Source organism: Geotrypetes seraphini, chromosome 3 (genome assembly GCF_902459505.1).
Source record: "Geotrypetes seraphini chromosome 3, aGeoSer1.1, whole genome shotgun sequence".
NCBI classification, from domain to species: domain Eukaryota; kingdom Metazoa; phylum Chordata; class Amphibia; order Gymnophiona; family Dermophiidae; genus Geotrypetes; species Geotrypetes seraphini.
The window spans coordinates 233,204,619-233,228,303 of NC_047086.1; the positions used below are offsets into that span (position 1 = coordinate 233,204,619).

The 23,685-nt window shown below is 41.6% G+C and overlaps 1 protein-coding gene across 10 annotated transcripts in view; it reads left to right on the plus strand.

Moving 5' to 3' along the window:
• The window catches only part of LAMA2 (laminin subunit alpha 2), a 1,204,230-nt gene that overhangs the window by 1,175,115 nt on the left and 5,430 nt on the right, over positions 1–23,685 (plus strand). For all 10 annotated transcript variants that reach the window (XM_033936921.1, XM_033936924.1, XM_033936922.1 and 7 more), the window contains 5 exons: positions 94–206; positions 6,661–6,850; positions 9,004–9,159; positions 14,702–14,855; positions 16,893–17,023. In XM_033936921.1, the coding sequence (XP_033792812.1) occupies positions 94–206; positions 6,661–6,850; positions 9,004–9,159; positions 14,702–14,855; positions 16,893–17,023 (744 nt within the window). The remainder of the gene's footprint in view (positions 1–93; positions 207–6,660; positions 6,851–9,003; positions 9,160–14,701; positions 14,856–16,892; positions 17,024–23,685) is intronic.

The window sequence follows — 23,685 nt, forward strand, 5'->3', positions numbered from 1 at the left end:
TTCTAATTTATAGGAGATACATTGCGTGTAAATTAGTAGGAGTGACAATAAGCAGACACAGGTAGTAAAAATGGGAATGTTTTCTTTTTCCAGGGACCTTGTGTTGCTGAGATAGCACCTGTTATATTGAAAGGTGGCAAGCAGTTTGGTCTCTCCAGGAACAGCCATCTTGCAATTGCATTTGATGACACCAAAGTAAAAAATCGGTATGTGGATTTCCACTGACTCATAATGCTCCTCAGGATTCTATTTTTTTTTTCTTTTTCTATCTCAAGATCTTTTTGTGTTGATGCATGCATTTTAATTAAGGTACAACTTAGGACTATGTAAGAAGAATATATCAGGGTGTGGTAAAAGTTTGCTTTTTACCACACCTTGATTCTCCGCTGGATTCAGCAACCTGCAGGATCTCAGTACCGCAGGTTGCTGAATCCCATTTTTAAAAGAATAATGCTGCTTGTGAGCCATCTTGCTGCATTAGTCCCGTGGCCTGGAGTATGAGGCTGTGAAGCCACAGCCCAGTGCTCCCAGGCTGGCAGCGAAGAGTTCTCCTGTCTGACACTTAACACTCCCCCCCTCCCCACCCCGGCTTTACACTCCTACAATGCTTCAGATCCCCCTTTTGTAGAAACCTCCCCAGTCTTCAGACCCCTCTTGCAATAGCCTAACCCAGGCTCAAGACCCCCCTCCCCCCCAACAAGGGCTACTTTTAAAAGCAGTGATGGTCCAGAGGGGTCTTCAGGCAGGAGTCTTCAGGCTCCTGTCCAGTCCGATCCTTCAAAAAAAAATGGGGTCTAGAGCAGTAGTCTCACACAACTACTACTAGTGGTCATTTATTTATTTATTTTTAAAATGTATATATTGTCTATATCTAGGGGGTTTCCACATAAAACATACATAGCATAAAATTAACATTACAGAAAGCTTCATAACATTTCTTACCCACTTCCATCTATTGCCTGTACAAATGTAAATCTTTCCTTAGATGAAAGCAGATACAAATAGCTGGGCTTTCAGTAGTTTTTTTATATTTCAGTCTGTCAGCACATGGAAGTAATTGCCCCATCAGTGCATTCTACATTTTAACACCTGCCACACAAAAAGCAGCTGCTCTGGTCTCAGCATATCGCACTTTAGTCGATGTTTCAAATAACATGGCATTTTCTGAACGCAGTGTTCTACCGGGACAGCATAACATCAGCAATTGGATGGTAAAGTGTTTGATGAACAATCAAGATTACTTTATATTGGACTCTAGTAACCAGTGCAACTTCCGAAGGACTGGGGTTATGTGCTCATTTCTTGCAACACCCATGCTTTCTTATGAGGATTCTCCTGGGTGGTGAAATAACCCCAGTATTTTACGTTAATTTTAGGGCCCTAACATGACTTTTTTGTGTATTACTACAGTATTTTCAATCAGGTTAGGGCTGTTTAAGTCATACCCAAGGCCCAAATAACACAACTTAAGGCCTTAACACAGCTTGATGAATTCCCTTGAGCAGGGTAGTAACTTGTTTACCTCATTGTAACAGGCTTTGAGCTCAGGCATTCATGGTCAATAAATGCCCCTTCTTAGGTTGTCTGCTGTTCCAAGTAGGGTATTAATAATAATAATAATAATTTTATTTTTATATACCGCCATACCCGGTGAGTTCTAGGCGGTTTACATCAGTTAGATTAGGATCTACATTTGCACGCAGATTTACAAACAAATTAACAACAATGTAACAAGTATAACTGAAATTGACAGAGGATGTTGAGAGCTTGTTGAAGATAGGGAAGAGAGAAGCTATTATGAAGGGGGAGGAGAGCAGGGGGGGAGGAAGGGGGGGCGCAGTGTTAATATGCATGGGTGGGGTCGTTAGGGGTCTTGTTTGCTGAATAGATAAGTTTTGAGTGATTTTCTGAAGTCGAGGTAGGAGGGGACCTCGAGTATCATTTGGGCCAGCCATGGGTTGAGCTTGGCTGCTTGGTAGGCGAAGGTTTTGTCTATGAATCTTTTAGGGTGACAGAGTTTAAGCGAGGGGAAGGCGAACAGTTGAGTTCTACGAGATTTCTTGTTTATGTGATAGAGGTTAAAGTGGGGATTGATGTAGCTTGGTGAAGACCCATTTACCGATTTGTAGCAGAAGCATGCGAATTTAAAAAGGATGCATTCAGAATATGAATGCATCCAAGTGAAATTACTGCATTACCATAATTTGTAAAAGAATCATCATTTTATTTATTTATTGTGAAAAGGAGAGGACAAGAGTAAATAACAAGATAACAGAAATTCAGTGGGGAGAAAAGTAGAGAATCATGTAAACAACATGATCATTGACATGTGCAAGAGTTTCCACACAGAGTTACCTCAGTTCTTTTCCAACTTAATAGTATTTAAACCATGAGAGAAGCTAGTTCCTAAGGGATGTGGACAAGTTTATATGAGGACTTATATTCTGCTGTCTGTAGAAAACACCAGTTAGAGATAACCAGCCTCATTTTCACCAAGGACAAGCAGTTTATGATGGAAATCCCTAGCTACAGATTGCCTTTAACAAAAGAAGGGAAAATGAATTTTAAAAAAACAACAACAAAAAACCAAGAGTGTCAATGAGCAACAACATCTTTACTTGGAAATAGGCCTTTTTCATTCTTTGTTTTTTTATGATAAGAAGGATGAAGGGTTATATGATGATCAAAGTTGGGTTCTAAACTTCAAGAAGTTTCCTCAAAGCAGACATATCAAACCAATTGTCACATCAAGAATCCCATTTCAAATAGTATAAGAACATAAGAACAGCCTTACTGGATCAGACCAATGGTCCATCTAGCCTAGTATCCCGTCTTCACAGAGCCCAGTCCATGTCACAAGTACCTGGCAAAAACCCAAAAAGTAGCAGCATTCCATGCCACTGATCCAGGGCAAGAAGTGGCTTCCACCATGTCTATCTCAACAGCAGACTATTGACTTTTTCTCCTAGGAACTTGTCCAAACTTTTTTTAAATACAGCTACATTAGCCACTCTTACCACATTCTTGGCAACGTGTTCCAGAGCTTAACTATTCTCAGAGTGAAAAATCATTTCCTCCTATTGATTGTAAAAGTATTACCCTGTAACTTCATCGAGTATCCCCTGGTCTTTGTAAATCTTGATGCAGTAAAAAATTGATCCACTTGTATTCGTGCTTCACTACTCTGGATTTTGTAGACTTCAATCATATCTCCCCTCAGCTGTCTCTTTTCCAAGCTGAAGATGCCTAACCTCTTTAGTCTTTCCTCATATGAGAGGAACTCCTTCCCCTTTATTATCTTGGTCACTCTTCTTTGAACCTTTTCTAGTGCTGCTATATCTTTTTTTGAGATAAGGAGACCAGAACTGAATGCAATACTCAAGGTGAGGTTGCACCATTGAGCAATATAGAGACAGGTTTCATTGTATTGTCCACAATGACACCCAGATCTTTTTCTTGAGCACTGACCCCCTCCCATGGTGGGACCTTAGTAGCATCCAGTAACTACGATTTGAATTATTCTTCCCAATGTGTATCACTTTTCATTTGTCCACATTAAATTTCATCTGCCATTTGGATGCCCAGTCTTCCGATTTCCTAAGGTCCTCCTGCAGTTTTTCACAGTCTGCCATTTTAACAGCTTTGAATAATTTAGTATCATCTGCAAATTTAATCACTTCACTCATAGTTCCAATGTCCAGATAATTTCTAAATAAGTTAAATAGCACCAGTCCCAGTACAGATCCCTGTGGCATACCACTATTTACTATCCTCCATTGTGAAAAATGGCCATTTAACCCTACCCTCTGTTTTCTCTCCGATAACCAGTTCCTAATCCACAACTGAACTTTGCCACCTATCCCATGATTCTTTAATGTTCTCAGGAGCCTCTCATGAGGAACTTTGTCAAAATCTTTCTGAAAATCTAAGCACACTTCATAAACTGGCTCATCTTTATCCACATGTTTACTCACTCCTTCAAAGAAGTCAAGCAAGTTGGTGAGGCAAGACCTCCCTCGGCTGAACCCATGCTGACTCTGTCTCATTAAATCATTTTTGTCTACATGTTCCACAATTTTATTTTTTTATAATTGTTTTCATTATTTTGCCCGGCACTGAGGTCAGGCTTACTGGCCGTAATTCCCTGGATCTCCCCTGGAACCTGACGCAGATGTTTGGACTGAAGTCCAAATTACAACTTTACAGACCTCCTCCATAGAGGTTGACTTCAAAGGACTACTTATGCCACCTTAGTTTTGACTTTATAAGCCTTGACACAGCCCTTCAGGGTCAAGCTTGCCCAGGCATAAGTGAAGTAGATAGAAACATACAAATATAGAGAAAAGAAGGCAGATACAGACAATACGGCTTATCCAGTCTATCCATCAATGGCATCTACCTTTCCTCTCTTCCTTAGAGATCTTATGTACTTGTCCCAAGTTTTCTTGAATTCAGACACAGTTTTCATCTCAACCACTTCCGTCAGTAGGTCATTCTATAAATTTACCACCTTTTCCATGAAGAAGTATCTGCTCAATTACTTTTGAGTCTATTTCCTTTCATCTTCATCCTACTCCCCCTCATTTCAGAGTTTCCTTTCAACTGAAAAGACTTGCATCCTGTGCATTTACGCCATGTAGGTATATGTCATGTAGGTGTTTAAATGTCTCTATCATATCTCCCATCTCCCACCTTTCTTCCAAAGTATGCATATTGAGATCTTTAAATTTGTCCCCATACGCTTCATAATGAAGACCACTGATCATTTTAGTAGCCATCCTCTAGGCCAGGGGTGGGTAAACTTTTTGACTCGTGGGCCACAATGGGTTCTTAAATTTGACAGAGAGGCCGGACCAAGAGCATCTTTCTATCCCTCCTATCCCCCTGTGCAGCAGAACCCTTGCCCAGCTTCTAACCTTCCCTCCATCCCTCCCATCCCATTTTGAAGAGGTAGGCCTGACGGCCAGAGAGATTAGGCATTCTTTCAGCCAGCCTTCGTCATAGAGGTATGGGGGGGAGGGTTGTCAGGGGACTCTAGAGGGGTGGGAGTGGGCATACCTCCTGCCGGGGGTGTTGGTGTGATTGTCAGGAGTACTGGGGGGTTGTCGTGGAATGGGGACCCTGGCAACAGGAGGGAGTAGGCATCCCTCCTGCCAATCTTGTATGGGGAGGGGGGACTGGGCAGTGGCAGGAGGCAGGAATATTCCCCTATGCTGCTTTCCCTGCTGGTCAATCAGCTGAGCTGGCAGGACTTGGGGAGACCTGCGGCTCAGTTCATTGGGGTAGGGAGAGCAGCTTTGACAGAAGAGAGGAGCTGTGCTTAGAGATTCCTCTTCTGAGAAAGCGCCAGGCACAGTTTCTCCTGCTCATTACCAGAAATTCTCTGCAGAACTAGCATTTATATAATTTGCATGCTATTATGCTGAGAATTGCCCTGAAAATAAAAAAAAAAAACCACTCCCACTAAGGCCACTACATCGACTTACCGGATTTTTCTGGCTAGTTTTGAGAATCCGACCCTCAGTCTCCTCCTTTCACCTTTATGCCTCCATCCTCACTCTCTTGTCTCCTCGTGCTGCCTCCTTTTCCATGTCACTGCAGGAAGAGAAAATATTCCCCACCTCAGGTTGATAATTGTCTCATTCTGATGGCTAAGACCAATCAGAGAAAGAAGATGAGGAATTGTCATCTGAAGCAAGCAAACAGCTTTCTCTAGTTTCCTGCCTTAGTCACCCTCCTACAGGCTGCCATGGGTTTGGCCTAAACTATCACGAACCCAGCTCTTGGTCCTGGCTGCCAACCTGGGTTTTGAGAAGGCTTCTGAAGTCAATTATATCATATAAAAAAAATGTAGTAGAATTGCAGAATGTACAGAGAAGGGCAATGAAAATGATAAAGAGGATGGGATGGCTTGACTATGAGGAAAGGCTAAAGCAGCTGGAGCTCTTCAACTTGGAGAAGAGACAGTTCAGGGGAGATATGACAGAAGACTATAAAATGCTGAGGTGCATCCAATTCCACTATATCAGATGCCTTTGGCATAATGTTCTGTTGGGCTTGACATATAAAATATTGTCAAACATAAGTTTTTGAGACTGAAGGTTTCTCCTTGAGACCAATACCGTCTCAAACGCTTCAGAATTCACGTACCGCAATATCTCTCAATGCAAGAGTGCTAAAAAGTCCTACAATCTACTAAAATTCCTTATTCCCCCCCTCCCCATCCCCTTTTTACAAAGCCGCACTAGTGTCTGCCACAAAGCTCATAGGAATTCAAAGGGCTTTGGGACTTTTGTCATGTGCCAGCCTCTAGCACGTCTCTGTAAAAGGTGAGGGATGAGGGAGAGGGATCATTTTTTTAAAGAATATTACCATGAATCAAAATTGCAATTATTGGGAAACTGTGATTTTGGCCGTGTCATCAGTTCTAAAAAGACGATTTGTTATATATGCATGTTTATGTGTTTTAAGAAATCTACCGGTACTTTGCACTTCTACATTGAGACAGGGCAAAAGAAATAAATGCTTTCGTTTTTATTGTAATGTTAAACATCATACCGGGAGGTAGCAACCCAGTTCTAGATAGATGCTCTCTAACCCAAGACAAAGCTCTATTTCATTCTTATTATCCAGTTTTGATTAGATGTTTTCAATTTGCAGTCTTACTATTGAGTTTGAAGTTCGAACAGAAGCAGAGTCAGGCTTACTTTTCTATATGGCCCGGATCAACCATGCTGACTTTGCTACCGTTCAGCTGAAGAATGGAATGGCTCACTTTGGATATGATTTGGGCCATGGGAACACCAGCACAATGGTCCCCCAAAAGATCAATGATGGCCAGTGGCACCAGGTACAAAAGGAAAACAAATATAGGGAAACCACACAGAGCATGGTTCATGGAATTCTTTCCAGCTCATCTATACTGTATACAGTACATACACACATGTACACACACACACACACATACATATATATATATATATATATATATATATATATATATATATATATATATATATGTAGTGTATGTACATATGTGTATGTATCTGGGTTGTCTTTGTGTGTGTCTCTGCTTTGGAGAGAAGGGTGAGGGGTAGTACCTAAAATTTCACAACTACCATGCACAAAAAACGGAGGAAAAAAGCCTCAGACATCCATCAGTTTTAATGCGGCTACTACATTCCAGAACTGACTATGGTTCATTGGCATAAAAACCTCTATATATCTAGTTTTGGCTTTAGGGTTTTTTTGCCAATGAACCATAGTCAGTCCTGGAATGTAGTAGCCGCATTAAAACTGATGGATGTCTGAGGCTTTTTTCCTCCGTTTTTTGTGCATGGTAGTTGTGACTTCATGTTGTGAAATTTTGCTTGTGCATTATCGAGATCCTGTTGTGTTTTGATTACACTATAGTGTAATACCCAAACATTCTGTTGTTCTCAAAAGAATAATAAAATGATATAAAATGTGATAACATGAGGACAATTTTGTAGGTTTTTTCTGCGTGTAAAGCCTGTTTTACATCTAGAAAGTAGCTTTTATAAAACTGTGTGACTGCATATGTGTGTAAATGTATAGACAGGGAAAGTGGGCATTTACTCTTGTCCAAGCACTGCATAGGTATTCTTGGGGACATAGATTGGGCAGAGCAGAGACAGGACTGTGTCTGTGTCCAGGCATGTGTGTATGATTCTATTTGTGCGAGTCTGTGATTGAGAAAGGAGAAAGGACACTTTCCCTCCCTTTTACAAACCCACGGAAGCGTTTTTTAGCGCTGGCCGGCGCGCTGAATGCTCTGCGCTGCTTCCGATACTCATGGGGTTCCTATGAGCGTCAGGAGCAGTGCAGAGCATTCAGCGCACCGGCCTGCGCTAAAAACCGCTTCTGTGGTTTTGTAAAAGGAGGGGGAGGGGGTTTGAGGGGAACAATTTCCTAATTGCGATGTTGCAGTATTTAAATGTTTCTATGTTACAGCTGCTGCAACTGCTTCTCCCACTGAAATATATTAGGTCATGGGGGAAGGGATTTATTTCTCTGGAACCCCGGACTTCTGTGGTCTATATTGGAACTTAATATGTCCTTTTCTCTGATTTTTATTTCTTTTAATTAAATTTTGGGAGAAGCATTCTGTCCCCAGACAGATGGGCAGCATTGCATTGGGTTGGAAAGAATCTAAAGGCCTGCGAAGCTTTTACATACTCGTAGACTTTGTAAATATAAAGACGCCTTTTGAGGAATGGTATGAATAAAAAAAAGTAGACTAAAAACAGTCTGCCAGGAAGCAGTGAATTTGCAGTATAGTGCTTCAAATATCCAATACATGCTAAAAAAAAAATGAGGACCATGGGAATTGTCAGAGTAGACAAAGGTAAGGCAGCATTCATTTTCATTAGAAGCGCTGGTAGCTGTTAGAGATGGCCTTGCTGAACTGTTGCATAATTAAGAGGTCTATTGAACATTTAAAATAGATTAAATCTGTTTTTACTTTCCTGTGATGAGAAGAGTATGTTTTGTCGGTAGCTCAACCTACAGATTATTGATGATCTAGTCAAAGACTGTGAAACGCCATCCTTGGGAGGGAGGGGGGAAATGTTTGGCGGTTACGTGCCTGTTTCTGAAGATAAGGAATGTTTCTGAACTGAAATACTGTCAGTCAAAGTATATAAAACACATAAGAGCTAGTGAACAACTACTGTATCCGCGCTGGGGAAGTAAGTGGCTCAAACCACATTCTTCTTCTTAATGGGGACAACTGTACAGTATTAGGATAGGGAAGGTGCAATCAGAGCAGAATTGTTACTAGGGATGTACAAACCAGTATCCCACCATCTGTACATGTACTGTATTTTACAAAAGGCTCAGCATTCATAGAACCTTTTGTAAGATACACAAGAAATCGTGAACCTACAAAATTGAGCTGAAAATCTCATTTTGAGCATTAGCACTGAATGCTATAAAATACTGGCTACCTCAGCTGTTCTTGGTTTTCTTTTCTCCCCCTAGATAAGGATATTTAGGGAAAAGCAAAGAGGCATCTTGTTTGTAGATGGAGTGTCAAACAGCACCACCAGCCCCAAGAAAGCCGACATCCTGGATGTGGTGGGAATGCTTTATGTTGGAGGATTGCCCATTAATTATATAACTCGAAGAATTGGGCCGGTAAGTCAAATGTTAAATCTTCCTACTCAAGATACCTCTTTTCTGGCACATGCAACATCGGCCAGATCTCTCTATGTACTAAATCAGTGTGTCGCAAACTTTTTGAAGCCGCAGCACTTTAAACTTGGGGGGTTGCGTCCGGAGGGCCTCCGGACATGCGCGGACGTCGATGGGATGATGTCGCATGCATGTGTTGATGGAATCATGTCAACGTCTACTCATGCGCGAAGGCTCTCCAGATGGGGCCCTGAGCTTGCTTTCCTTGGAAGAAGTGTGGAGAGGCACCAGTGAGGAGGAGAGGTGCTGGCGCCTGCTGACTGCCTACAGGATGTGCCTCTCGCCATGAGAGGCACATCCTGTAGGTAGCCAGCCGGTGTCTTGTGGCATACCCTGAATCTTGCTGCAGCACACAGTTTGCCGTACACTGTACTAAATTATTCTGGAAAATAACTCTGTTTGATGAAATAAGTTTTATATATGCCTTTAAGTTGCCCAGATTTTGGTGGCATCAGTCCAGTTGTAGTTTTTGAACCGGCTCCACCCAAGACCTTCATCTCTTCTCCGTGCACCTTCTCCTTCCCTTTGTTTCCACATAAACCAGTGTGTCAAGTTTCCAAGTTTATTTACAGTTTGATATACCAACCATCAAATAAATATCCGGGCGGTTTACAATTGCTGAAATTGGAGTTTAAAAAAGAGAAATAATTTTTTAAAAAATTTAAAATAGGGCAACATAAAGGCCAGACAGAGACAAAGATACGGACAAAGTTGATATAATAGGCACTTCTGAGAAGGGGATTTGGTGATGGACAGTGGACAGATATTTTAATGTCTTATTCAAATGCATTTAATCAAGGCAACATTTAGAAGGGAGACATAAAATGATAACATTTATAACACAAGACAAATTTGCATTATAGGGATGGCAGCTTGCAGGATCGCTGGTACCCCCTGTGCCTGCGAGCTGGTTTTCAAATTCTCAAAAGAGTGGGCCTGTACCCTGATAGTATTTAACCTGCTTACTTTACAAAGCGTGCAAAATATGCAAGTTAAATCAGTGAAAAGCAGATGCAGAGATCTGAAGAGGAAATCCTATGCTTATATTGCACCTCAATGTAGGAATTCCTGGGCCCAGGACTGACCTGGCAGTCTTTGTCCTATGTCCATCTTAATTAGATTGTAACCTCTTTTGAGCATTGCGTGCGTTTGGTAGCGCTTTATAAATAATAAATAGTAGTAGTAGTTCCCTTAAGGCAGGCTCAGTCTGTCCCTGAATATGTGGTGTCTGGTGCCTCCACCTAAGGAAGAAGAGTCTTAGTGAATGGGATTTCCCTTCCCCCCCCCCCCCCGAAAACCCTGCAAATAAGAATTGGGGTGAACAAGACTGGTTGGCAATATAGAAAAGTTTATTTGGCTCATACTGTTTGCTATAGTTGTTTAGAAAGTACTAACAGTATACTTAACCCATTCACAGATCAAACTCCTTGAAGCATAACCATTCAAAGAATAGCAAAAATTTAATATATATTCATATGGCTATTCAGATTATTAGAGGTGCCAATTTAAAGTAGATAAGGATCCTTATATTTCCCCTGTGTCCTATTATTTGCTTTCATCCCCATTCCCTTTCCACTGAACCTCAAGTCTCACCCATAGGCTGTAGTACCATTGGAATGGTCGCTGCTAGAATTCCCAGGAGGATCTGTGGTGCCTGGCCTTTCTCCACTATTCTGCAGCTGTGACTCTGCTATCTCTTAGCTGCTAGACTTCCATCTTGTTTGGAAGGGTCACTGCTCTGCTGTATCTGTGCTTCTAGATTTCCTTCTCCTCTGAAGGGGTTGTTGCTGTGCCACCTCTGTGCTGTTGGACTTTTCCCCTTCCTGTAGTGGCCACTGTTGCATGCATCTCTCAGCCATAGGACCCTGCAGCCTCTATGGTTTGAGATTTTTCTGCTACCTGTAGGGTCACTGATCTGGAGTCGGACCTCTATCAGCCCACAGGTGTACCTGAGCTGCCCAAGGTCGTCCATTATCTACCTGTGAGCCCTGCATCCTCTCCTTCTGCTCCAGGCTCAGGGCCTTCCATCTTGAGAGGGAACCTTGCCAAGTGCAAGGCTCAGCAACTTTAACCTTCAGCTCTGAATGATATTAATATTGATGTAAATAATAGTGGTATGTGATTTCCTTCCATCGGTTTATTCCACCCTTTTCTTTTGTTTCTCTAAACCAGTGTTTTTCAACCGCTGTTCCGCGGCACACTAGTGTGCCGCGAGATGTTGCCTGGTGTGCCGCAGGGCCGCCATCAGGGCAGTACTACCAGTCCTGCATTCAGGGGCCCGGAGCTGACAGGGGGCCCGAGGCAGGGGCGCCAGTAGCTCGCCAAGGCAAAGTGAGTCAATCACCCAGGACTCACTTTGTCTTGGCGATCTAATCTATCGAGCCGATAAGTCTTCTTCTCCCCGACGTCAATTCTGCAGTCGGAGAGGAAGTTCGGGCCAGCCAATCGCTGTCTGGCTGGGCGGAACTTCCTCTCCGATTGCAGAATTGACGTCAGGGAGAGCATGCGTCGGCGTCGGCTTTGGGGCCTGTTATCCATTGGTGGGTCCTGTTCCCCGATGGCAGTGGCAGTGGCAGTGGCTTGGGGAACGGCAGGGAGAAAGAAAGAAAGGGGGCAGGCAGGGAAACAGAAGGAAAGAAAGAAAGGTCAGTGAGAGAGGAAGAAAAAGTTGGGGGAGGGAATGAGGTGTGGAGGAGAGAAAGCATACAGGCTGATAGAAGGGAAGAAAGATTGGATGCACAGTCAGAAGAAGAAAGTGCAACCAGAAATCACCAGACAAGGTAGGAAAAATGATTTTATTTTAAATTTAGCAAAGTGGAGGCAGTATTACCACAGTTTTCAAAGGAATTTGCCCAAATAACTTAATAGTTAACTGGGTAAATTCCCAGAGATGAAAACTTCCCTTCACTTACTATGCACAGTTCTGAATTTATATCTGCTGTCTATATTTTACAATATGGTCACCTTTTACTAAACCGCAATAGTGGTTTTTAGCGCAGGGAGCCTATGAGCGTCAAGAGCAGCGCTGGGCATTCAGCGCAGCTCCCTGCGCTAAAAACTGCTATTGTGGTTTAATAAAAAGGATGGAGGGTATATTTGTCTATTTTTGTATGCTATAAAAACCAAATACAGAGAGAGACTGAGAGCTGTTGACGAAGAGCTACGTGTGTGTCTTTCTTCGATTCCAGCCAGAATATCAGCTTTGTGTTCAGCCAAACAGGCCCAGGTTTCGCACTGAATAAAGTATTTTATAATTTTTCACTATTCTGTTTACTTAATATTTCATAATAAAGTAATTATAAAATACTTTCTTTGTGTTTATTTGATTCCTATTCAAGAGAATTACTTTATATATAGTCAATATAGGCACAGAGTTAAATTTTTTAACATTTTCTAATGGTGGTGTGCCTCGTGATTTTTTTCATGAAACAAGTGTGCCTTTGCCCAAAAAAGGTTGAAAAACACTGCTCTAAACAGTTTATTCCATCAATATAATCCTTCATCCACCTCAAATCCCTGGGTCCATTTTGACCCCCACCATCACTATCAGCTTCTTTCTCTATGGCAAATAGTATGGCTGCTGTCAGCAGTATGCAGGTCCTTTGGCAGCCACATAGCCACAGAATCCTCTTTGAAAATTACTATCCATGGAGGACAGTTTTCAAAAGCCATTTACCCAGGAAAAATTGGATACTGAAAATTGCCCAATCTTTTTTCCGAGTGCAAGCATGCATGGAGATTAATACCATGTGTTCTTGTTCCTGCAGGAAATGGTGGTTAGTTAAAGGGAGGGATAGTTCAGGAGCTGCAATGGGTGTAGTTTTGCATTTTCAAAACTATGTGTGCTTTACAGGGAGAAAGCACCCACATCAAAAGCAAGTGCAAATCTCCTTGGGCACCTTGCTTCTAGGCCAGGGGTAGGCAATTCTGGTCCTCAAGAGCCGGAGCCAGGTCTGGTTTTCAGGATATCCACAATAAATATGCATGAGATAGATTTGCATCTCAAGGAGGCAGTTCATGCAAATCCATCTCATACATATTCATTGTGGATATTCTAAAAACCTGATCTGGCTCCAGCTCTTGAGGACCGGAATTGCCTACCCCTGTCTTAGTCCAATGTTCCCCACGAGCCACACCTTATTAGTCAGTATTTCAGGATATCTATCATGAATCCAAAAGGGAAAGATTTCAGTTAATGTTGGGAGTGCATGCAACTCTTTCTTTCTTAGCCTTTTTAATTATAAGAATTTATTTTTTATCAAATGATAACACAAAGAAAAGGCATTACAATGTACCAAGAACAAATAAAGAACAATTAAATATACTCCATTATAGGCAGTTTTCAAAGGAAAAGTACAATGGTATGTTAAGAACATAAACCTGCCATCAATAGCCATATTAGGTCATTCCATTGGTCTTTCTAGCTCAGTATCCTGCTTCTAACAGTGGCCAATCCAGGTCACAAGTACCTGACAAATACCAAGATTCCATGCTACCAATCCCAGGGATAAGTAGTGGCTTTCCCTGTATTTACCTTAACAGCTGGTTTTAAGAAAGGTTTCCTGGAGGAAAAGTCCAAAGTCTGTTATTAAGACATGGGGGAAGCCTCTGCTTGCTCTGGATCGGTAGAATGGAATGTTGCTTCTCTTTGGGTTTTAGCCAGGTACTAGTAACCTGGATTGGCCACCGTGAGAACGGGCTACTAGGCTTGATGGACTATTGTTCTGACCCAGTAAGGCTATTATTAAGTTCTTATGACTTTTCCTCCAGAAACGCGTCCAAACCTTTTTCAATCCCAGATATGCTACCTGCTGTTACCACTTCATCCTCTTTGAGAACTGGGGCAAAGTCTGCAGTCTTAAGTACCTACAGACTTAGGAAAATCACGTTGTCCCAAGGTTCCCTGGGCTTGCTTTTTAAGGGTCATTTCTGCTGCACAAATCTTCAATGACACCAAAATATACAGGTGTACAGAAGTGTCTTGCAGTTTATGAGCAATATTAATCCAAAAGACATTTTTTGCCTGTGTTGGGTAGATGGTCTTTTGTACTGTAGGTTTCCGGGTGCATAGGCACAGCTGTCACATTTCAACAGTAACCTATATAACCCCAGACAAAAGACACAACAATGGCAGTTGAAAACAATTTAGCACACTTGCTAAGTTCATGTGAAATCAACTCTATAGAGAATTGTGTTAAATAACTAGTGTTATTTTTGCTTGTAATATGTTACATCACATTTCTTCCATTTACAATCATTCCATGTGAATAGTGACTCATTTACATTACTGAGCTTTTTCATGCATTATCTGCCAATTAATTCACATTCAAAACAGATTTCACACATTACTGGGTTATCGCAGCTTGGTAAATAGGCCCCTTAACTGAGGCCAGTTTCTCCTCACCAGCATCTCACTGAAATGGGAAAAGTAATGTTCCATTACTTCATTAAACTGTAAACCTTTTTTTTTGTGGGGGGGTGCCAGGTTCTTCACAGCATAGATGGCTGCATCAGGAATTTTAAAATGACAGAGGCTCCTGTTGACCTGGATAACCCTACATCCAGCTTCAATGTTGGCTCCTGTTTTGCCAATGCACAGAAAGGAACCTACTTTGATGGGACAGGATTTGCCAAAGCAGGTATTTTCTAACTTCTTATGAGACAATCCAAAATTAGAATAAAAGAGAATACAGAGATACCTTGGAATCTGAACTTAATCCGTTCCAGAACCCCGTTCGAGTTCCAAAGCGTTCGAGTTCCAAGACAAATTTTCCCATTGAAAATAATAGAAACTGGATTAATCTGTTCCTGGGTCCCACAAACTCAAATTTTAACAGTAAATACACTAGATTTTAAGGTAAAATATTAACAAATATTCCAAAGCAGCATTCTGATTCTGGGGCAGAAACACACACATACAATGTGCAAGGCGTTCGGATTCTGGGGCAAAATTTACTACAAAAAAATGTTTGAATTCCAAAGCGTTCGAGTTCTGGGGCGTTCGGATTCCGAGGTACCACTATATATGTGTATAGAATATAGATACTTTCTATTCACAGATTTTACATCAGCTTTCAAAGGGAAACATTTTCCTTTCAACATTAATCTGGGACCTATTTGTGCGGGTATTTGATCTGAGAAGCTTAATACATATTCATATGGAAATCAAAAGTAGGTGGGGAAATGTACTTCCCCAGCCTTGCACCCACCAATATCTTACTCTTACACATATACTCTCAGATTCTATGTACGGTGTAGTTTAACCCTTTCAGGACCAAGGGACATATTTGTCCCATAACTTTAAAATCCTATAAATTTTGATTGGGATAGTCTACAGTTCTAAATTTGATATGTACGGATTCCATATGATACTGCCTTTATGTAAACAAACTGGTTCCGACATTCATTCATTAGCGTCGTTGCTAGATTGACGAGAAGATTCACTTGCCACACTGTCCATAAGCCAGAAGTGTGATTTTTTTAAATAAAAATAATGATATTTCACAAAAAAAAATCAATTTTTTGGCATCTGCAAGCCCTTTTTACCATAAAAATGTCGTCAAAACCACAAAAATTGGCCTACGATCCTTATGGTCCTGAAAGGGTTAAGCACGCAGGAGAGGCTCCTGCCCAATGAAACCCAGCTGAGCTGGCCGCTGCCATGATTCAAACGAACAGAGAAAACCTCGCAAGGGAGACGATCTTTCAACCAAGCAAAAATCTTTATTCTTTTAAAAGCATGGTCCCAACAAGGATCCAGGTTTCAGCATATCTAAATGCCTTCCTCAGGGGCATTTGGATTGAATACAAAACATGCTGTTTTCTGGCGCCATTCTAGTTGCAATCTGTTCTACCAAGCTCTTTTTAACCCTTCAGTCATTCGATCCAGTGTCCCCTGAGGAAGGCGTTTAGATATGCCGAAACTTGGATCTTTGTTGATTTTTGCTTGATTGGAAGGTCGTCTCCCTTGCCTTTTCTACTGTACTGCTGCCATTATTCGACCGCATTTAACCAGGTACGGCTGCTGAATATCACCTCTGACTGCCGCAACACTAACCTACAAAAGCAATCCCAGATATTCAGGGATGATGCCGCGTAGTTAATCAGGCAAGTAAGACCTCATAAATAGCAGTCTTAACCTATATTTCCTGTAAGCTGAGCACCTACCTGAGCAATCGTTCATACATTCTAGGAGCGTCACTCACAAAAATACTTGTAAAGCTGGAAAATTGTCGTTTTTGTAGAACTTGTTGATCATATAAAAAAAAACATGTTTTAGAACTTGTCGATCACATGAGAAAAAATTTGTATGTACCTGGCCAATTCTTAGAGGGGGCATTGGTCCTAAGTGCACTCAGTTAGTTATGTGGCACTGAATGTCGCTTCTACCCCCATAACTTGTAGGCATTGATGCTTACCTGGTTATTCAGTGCTGATGCCAGGACATAGCTGCTGGTGGTGAGCTTTTAGAAAATCACTCACCGCTGCCGAACAAATATTGACCAGTTTATAAATAAATCAGACTTTTCACATAGACTCCTGTTATAAAATTACCCCACCCCCCCACATAAATATACCGCTTATTGGGCTACTTTCAAGTGTTTATTCAACTTTCAACAGAACAGTTGAAAGCCTAAAAAAAAAATAACATCACTATCCATATTTTCTCTTTACAGTTGACAATTTTAAAGTTGGGATGGATATACTAGTGGAGTTTTCATTCCGCACAACTCGGCCTCATGGAGTTTTACTGGGAATCAGCGGTCAGAGGATGGCGGGCATGGGCATTGAGCTGGTGGATGAGAAAGTAAGTAAAGGAGCAGTGCCCTTGCAACAGGCAGAAATAAAATCAGTAAAAGGAGAGACAAAGGAAATAATGATGAGATAATAATTTGACCAGTGTGATTTTTTTTTTCCAGTGAGAAATTTGAGGGTGGTTTGAAAAGTTTGGTAAAAAAAAGTACAAGTTAAAAAACAATCTCCATCAAGAGCTATACCCTTAGTTTAGAGAGTTTCAAGTTTTTTCATATTGTAAGAAAAATAGCTTACAAAAAACCTGGAAACTCACTGACTAAGGGGCTCATAATCAAAACAGAAATACGTCTAAAAACCCGCCCAAGTTAGCACTTGGATGATCAAAAGGACAGGTCATCCAAGTGCTGATAACACTGCACAACAATTTTTTGGTTAAGTCTTGATTCCTGAAAAGTTTTTGGTGATTATGACAGGTACCAACTTGGTATGCTCAAATATGGTTTTGGTTTTACTGCATCACGTAAGAACTATGAGAAATAGACATTTTTATGTTTACTGACAATAAAATATATAGTCAAGTTTACGTTTCGCACAAGCGACTAAATGAAACAGAATTAAAAGTGTTTTGCTCCCGAGTTTCTTTTATATTCAGTGTCTGGTGCATCACGTTGTAGCATCCAACAATAGTCGGCAAGCATTGACGGATTCCAATTGCCCTGGTATCGTTTCTCCATCGTAGCTATGTCTTGATGAAACCTTTCACCGTGCTCGTCACTCACAGCACCGAGATTTGCGGGGAAGAAGTCCAAGTGTGAATGGAGGAAATGAATCTTGAGTGACATATTGCACTTCATTCTCTTGTATGCTTTGAGAAGTTTGTCTACCAGCTGAATGTAGTTTGGGGCTCTGTAATTGCCCAGAAAATTGTCAACAACGTCTTTCAAGGCTTTCCAGCCAATTTTTTCCGGCCCAACTAACAGATCTTCAAATCGCTTGTCACTCATAACATGTCTGATCTGGGGGCCAACAAAAATACCCTCTTTGATCTTGGCATCAGTTATTCTTGGGAACATCTGTCTTAAATAACGAAAACCTTCCCCTTCCTTGTTCATTGCTTTCACAAAATTCTTCATGAGTCCCAGTTTAATGTGAAGAGGAGGCAAAAATATCTTTGTCGGGTCAACAAGCGATTCATGTGCTACATTTTTCTGTCCTGGAACTAACTTTTTACGGAGTGGCCAGTTCTTTCTAGAATAGTGCGACTCTCTGTCTCGGCTGTCCCATTCGCAGATGAAACAGCAGTACTTTGTATAGCCAAGCTGCAGTCCTAGTAACAGAGCAACGACTTTGAGGTCTCCACAGATATTCCAGTTATACCTGGTATACTGGACATACTTTAGTAACATTTCCATATTCTCATATGTTTCTTTCATATGTGCTGCATAGCCAACAGGTACTGAAGGATAAACGTTGCCATTGTGCAACAGAACAGCTTTCAGGCTTAACATTGACGAATCAATGAAAAGACGCCACTCTTCCGGGTTGTGATCACAACCAAAGACCGAGAACAATCCTTCAATGTCACAACAGAAACAGAGACTGTCGACTTGTGCAAAAAATTTGGTTATATCATGATGCCGGTCTCGAAACACAGAAATTTTCGTACCTGGTGATAGCAAACACCATTCCTGCAGTCTCGAACCTAGCAGCTCAGCTTTTGCTTTTGACAGACCCAAATCTCTGACCAAATCGTTCAATTCGGACTGTGTTATCAGATGTGGATCGCCTGATGAGGATGGTTCAAAATCCGGGTCAATGTCACTGTTAGAACCCTGCACTGCAGTTTCTTCATCTGGTTCGTCTAAGGTCCAATCCTCTGGTGGTTTCGGAACTGGAAGACTGTCATCATGTGGCATGGGTCTCATTGCTGAAGGCAGATTAGGATATTCAATTGACTTCTTGTTTTTGGCAGAGAAACCAGACACATTAGTCAAACAGAAATAACAGTCCGTCACATGGTCTTTCTGTTCTCGCCATATCATCGGAACAGCAAATGGCATCGTCTTTCGAGTACCTCTGAGCCAGGCTCTCAGACTAACAGCACATGTCGCACAGCAAATGTGAGGCGCCCATTGCTTGTCTTGATCACCTATTTTGCAGCCAAAATACAGATGATAGGCTTTCTTTACAAGGGCAGTCATCGAACGTCTCTGAGGCGTAAGTGTATATTCCCCACAGATATAGCAGAATGTGTCGCGGCTGTTACGACACCGACGAGACATATTGTCCGACACCAAAACGTCTATAGCATCAAGCTTACTTACTGTTATATTGCTACAGCTACTATACTACTATACTTTACTATACTGATACTATATACACACACGGACTATCTATATTAACCAAATGAGCAGGATCGGTGTATGGAAGCCACCATTATAGCATGGTGAGACAGCGCAAGCTCATTCAGACCTGCCCAGACATGCCCAGGATGTCATCTTCCATAAAACAGCTTCCAACCTGGCTAGATTTTATGCATGGACATACCCAGGCGGCACAAACCGTTGTTGATAAGACACTTATGGGAGAAAAAATTGTTTGCATCCAAATATAAGAAAAAATCACGACAAAATTGAAGATTTCTCTGAAATGGTACGTGATGGGTAATTTTTGATGTAATATTCATGATCAGCACCCAAAATTCTATAAGAAACACCCAGCAGTGTTCAGGAAGCAAAAACTTTGTTGTGCAGTGTAATCAAAACAGCTTTTTTAGATGTATCCAGGGACATTTTAGGCCTCAGAATCTCACTGTGCGCCCAGAGTAGAAAGAGGCGTTTTTGGAGGAGTGGTGTGGGTGGGATGTTGGCCGACCTAGAATTAGTCGTAATACAGAGATAATCGAAAGGTTGACAAGATCACTTAAACAGAACTTATACGTTGTGACTTAGGCGATCTAAACACAGGTCTAAGTGCCCAAAAGGTATTCAAAGTGACCAGATAATCACTGCAGGGACAGAGTACAAACCCATACACACTCTCCCCATGTTCACTGACCCCCCCTCACACTGCCATAAAAATCAGAATAAAAACGTACAGACATGCCTCTGGAACATCAGCACCTATCATAGGAAAGCCTAGTAGAGCTGCACAGAAGTGGCTTAAGTAGTCTGGGAGGTGGGCTACTGAGGAGGACCCAGGCCCATAAGTCACTTTAACCACTACATTAATAGTGCAAAATGTGAGGCCACCAAAAAAAACCCAAACCTTACTGTACCGCCATATAGGTGCCACCTGCAGACATAAGGGCTATTGAAGTTGTAGACAGCTGGGTCTAGCAGGTTTTGGGGGGCTCACTATAAATTATAAATGGGTTATGGTGAGATATACATGTGGCACCCTTTTTGTGAAGTTTAAGCAGTGTCCTGTAAGGTGCCCAACTGCTCTCTTGTTATATCTGGGTAGCCAGTCCATCATTTTGCTGGCCCCTCCCAGGTCCAAAAGGTCTTGTATTGGACGTATTTTTGGTCGAAAATATGGTATAAAGATAGATGTAGTAGCGTTCTTTGCGATCAAATGCCTAGAATGTACAGATGGACGATTTTTTATTTTTTTTTTTTAAGTATGCTTTAGACGTATTTTTCGAGAATGTACATTTATGCCTGCCAACTTTGGGCGAATAGCACCCTACATCCAAATCGGACTTACACGTTTCTTTCGATTATGGCCCTCCACGCATATAGCACTCAATGGAGACTGTTGTTTAATTTGCTTTTTTACCAAACTTTTAAAACCACCCTCGTATAGTATATCGTCAAGAAAGGTAAAGTCCCAGAGGATGTAAGATTGACTGAACTTAACTGGCATGTAATGAACAAAATGAAAAAGGTCAGTAGTGAGGGGAAGCGGATTCTGTATAAGTCTGCAAGAGTGAATATGTGAAAATTTTTGAAGTTGAAAAGGGAAGTTTTGTTTAATCTGAGTTCATTCCAGTGATACTTGGAAGGTGAAAGATTAGCAAATTTCAGTAACTAAATATCATGAAAAGGAGGTGATAATGTTTGTATAAGGGGTTAAGCTGGCTGTTGATCATAGAAGAAAGTGGTAAGCTGACTATCTTGGTGTTCAGGGGACAGAGTCAGCTCTTGGCTACTTAAGTATTGATATTCAGCACTTAAGCAGCCAGGTTTAGTGCATAAATGGGACTCAGAGGTTTGACTAAAAACAGGAGTAGGAACCAGAATAAGGGGCACAGAAAGGAGAGCAATCCCAGAATGCACCGGGAAGGGGCCTAGGCCCTGATTGGCTCAGGTGCCTAAGGCCCCTCCTATAAGAGTGTCCTTAGGTAGCTGCACCAATCAGAATCATCGGGAATAATGCACCGAGAAGAGGAAGGCACACCATTTTATAGAGGCAGGCCTTCTGACAAGAGGGAGTAGGCATCCCTCCTGTTCATCTTCTGAATAAGGTATGTGGGCGGGGTGGGGGGTGGGTCTGAATGGCCGAGGCAGGAGGGAGTGCACATCCCTTCTGACGATCTTCATGGGAGATTGTGGGAGTCCAGATGGCCGAGGCAGTAGAGAATGGGTATCCCTCCTGCTAGCCTTCATGGGGGGGGGGGGGTTAGGGGGAGGTTCAGGTGGCTAAGGAAGTAAGGAGTGGGCATCCTTGCTGCCAGTCTTCATGGGGGCATGTGGGGGGTCCAGGATGCTGAGGCAGGAGGGAGTTGGTATCTATCCTGCTGATCTTCACGGGGAGTGGGGGAGGGTCTTGGTGGCCAAGGCAGGAGGGGGTGGGCATCCCTCCTGTACTGTGATTTTTCTTAGGGAGGGTTTTGGGGATGGGGGCCATCAGGTGGGGGACCTGGCACAATTTCTTTTAAAATTTTTAATGGGGACAGATATAGTGCAGGTGTGGTATATACACATAATATCTGTACTCATTAAAAAAAAGCTGTGCTTTTTTATAAATAAAAGAACAATCCAGACCTAACAGAGATTTCAGAGCGCTAAAAACCAGTGCTTCGTTTTGAAAATCATCTGATGAGCTCATTCTAATCCATTTACATACAATTATCACAAGCTGCTACAAACTACGGAAAAGACCACAATAATCATTTTGGGCATCGATAGCTGAAATACTTCTATGCTATACCAGTTAAAACTGGTTTAGCATCGATCGTTAAATACATGGAGAGTTTTGAGCATTTGCCCCATGAGTCTAAAAGCTCAAAGGCTGCACGCTAACTTAGACTCATCAGTGATGAGTTGGAGCCTGGGCAGGGCAGGATTAATCTGTCGAGGGTCCCCTAGGCACACAAATATACTGGGGCCCCTCTAGCTCCGCCCCTGCCCGCCCCCCTGCCCCACCTCCATTTATTTTACCTGTTTTCTTATTTACTTCTTTATTTCCACTTGTATTTCTTTTTTTCTTTTATTATAAAATTCAAAACAAACAGCAAAGATTGCCATGCAAATCCCTAGCCAGAGACCACATGATCTAAGCTAAGTATATGCTTAAAACATTAAATTAAAAAGTTAATATAAATAAAAGCAAAGAAAAATGAAATAATCACTTAAGATTTTGAAAAAGGGACCCAATGATGAGCTGACATGTGAAACTTGGAGCAATGAGATGTTAATGAGCTCTAAGCGGTGCCGCTGAGGATCCTATAAAAGAACTATATATATAAGGGTTGCATAAAAAATAGTGGATAAGTTTTACTACTATTTCATACACACAGGACACAGAACCACCCTCACCCAGTATGTAATAAGTAATCACAAACTAACACCCCCCCCCCACACACACACACACACTTTTTTACAAAAGCACGGAAGAGGTTTTTAGCACTGGCTGGCGGGCTGAATGTTCTGCGCTGTTCTGACGATCATCAAAGCAGTGCAGAGCATTCAGCATGCTGGCTTGTGTTACAAACTGAAGGAACGGTACAGTTTAGGGGGTGAAGAAACAGTGGTGCATATCCCCCAATACTGAACAAAATATGAAGATAGCAGATGTAAATTTCAAAAAAGAGAAATAACAAATCACTTTACAAATTAACAAATAAAAATAAAACAAAAAATGGAAAATAAGATAATACCATTTTATTGGACTAATACATTTTTAAATTAGCTTTCAGAGGTTAAACCCTCTTTCCTTAGGTCAGTAAAGTATACTGCTGTTAACAATATTCTGTCCTGACCTGAGGAAGAAGAATTTGGTCTCTGAAAGTTATAATAATAATAACTTTATTCTTCTATACCGCCACAATCTTGCGACTTCTAGGTGGTTTACAATCAAGAGTGCTGGATATTCAGCGAAATACAATAAGTAGATATTCAGAGGAAAGTTATTCAAACATGTATTAAAATTAGTCCAATAAAAGGATCACCATTTCTATTTCTAAACACTTATCAACACAGCTCCAATACTACTTTATTCTGAAGCAAAAAAAAAAAAAAATTTAATAGAATTTTTTTTCTACCTTCCTCTTGTGGTTTCTGCTTTCCTCATCTTCTTGTCATTCTCTTCCTTCCATCCAGTGTCTGCCCCTTCCAGAAAATATCTACCTCCCTCTGCCATCTCTCCTCCTGCTTCCCCCCTCCCCCCATTGGTCTGGCATCCCTCTGTTCTCCTCATGGTCTGGCATCTCTCCTTCTCTCCCCTCTGTGGTTTTTAGCATCTCTCTCTCTTCTTATTTCCTCCACTCAG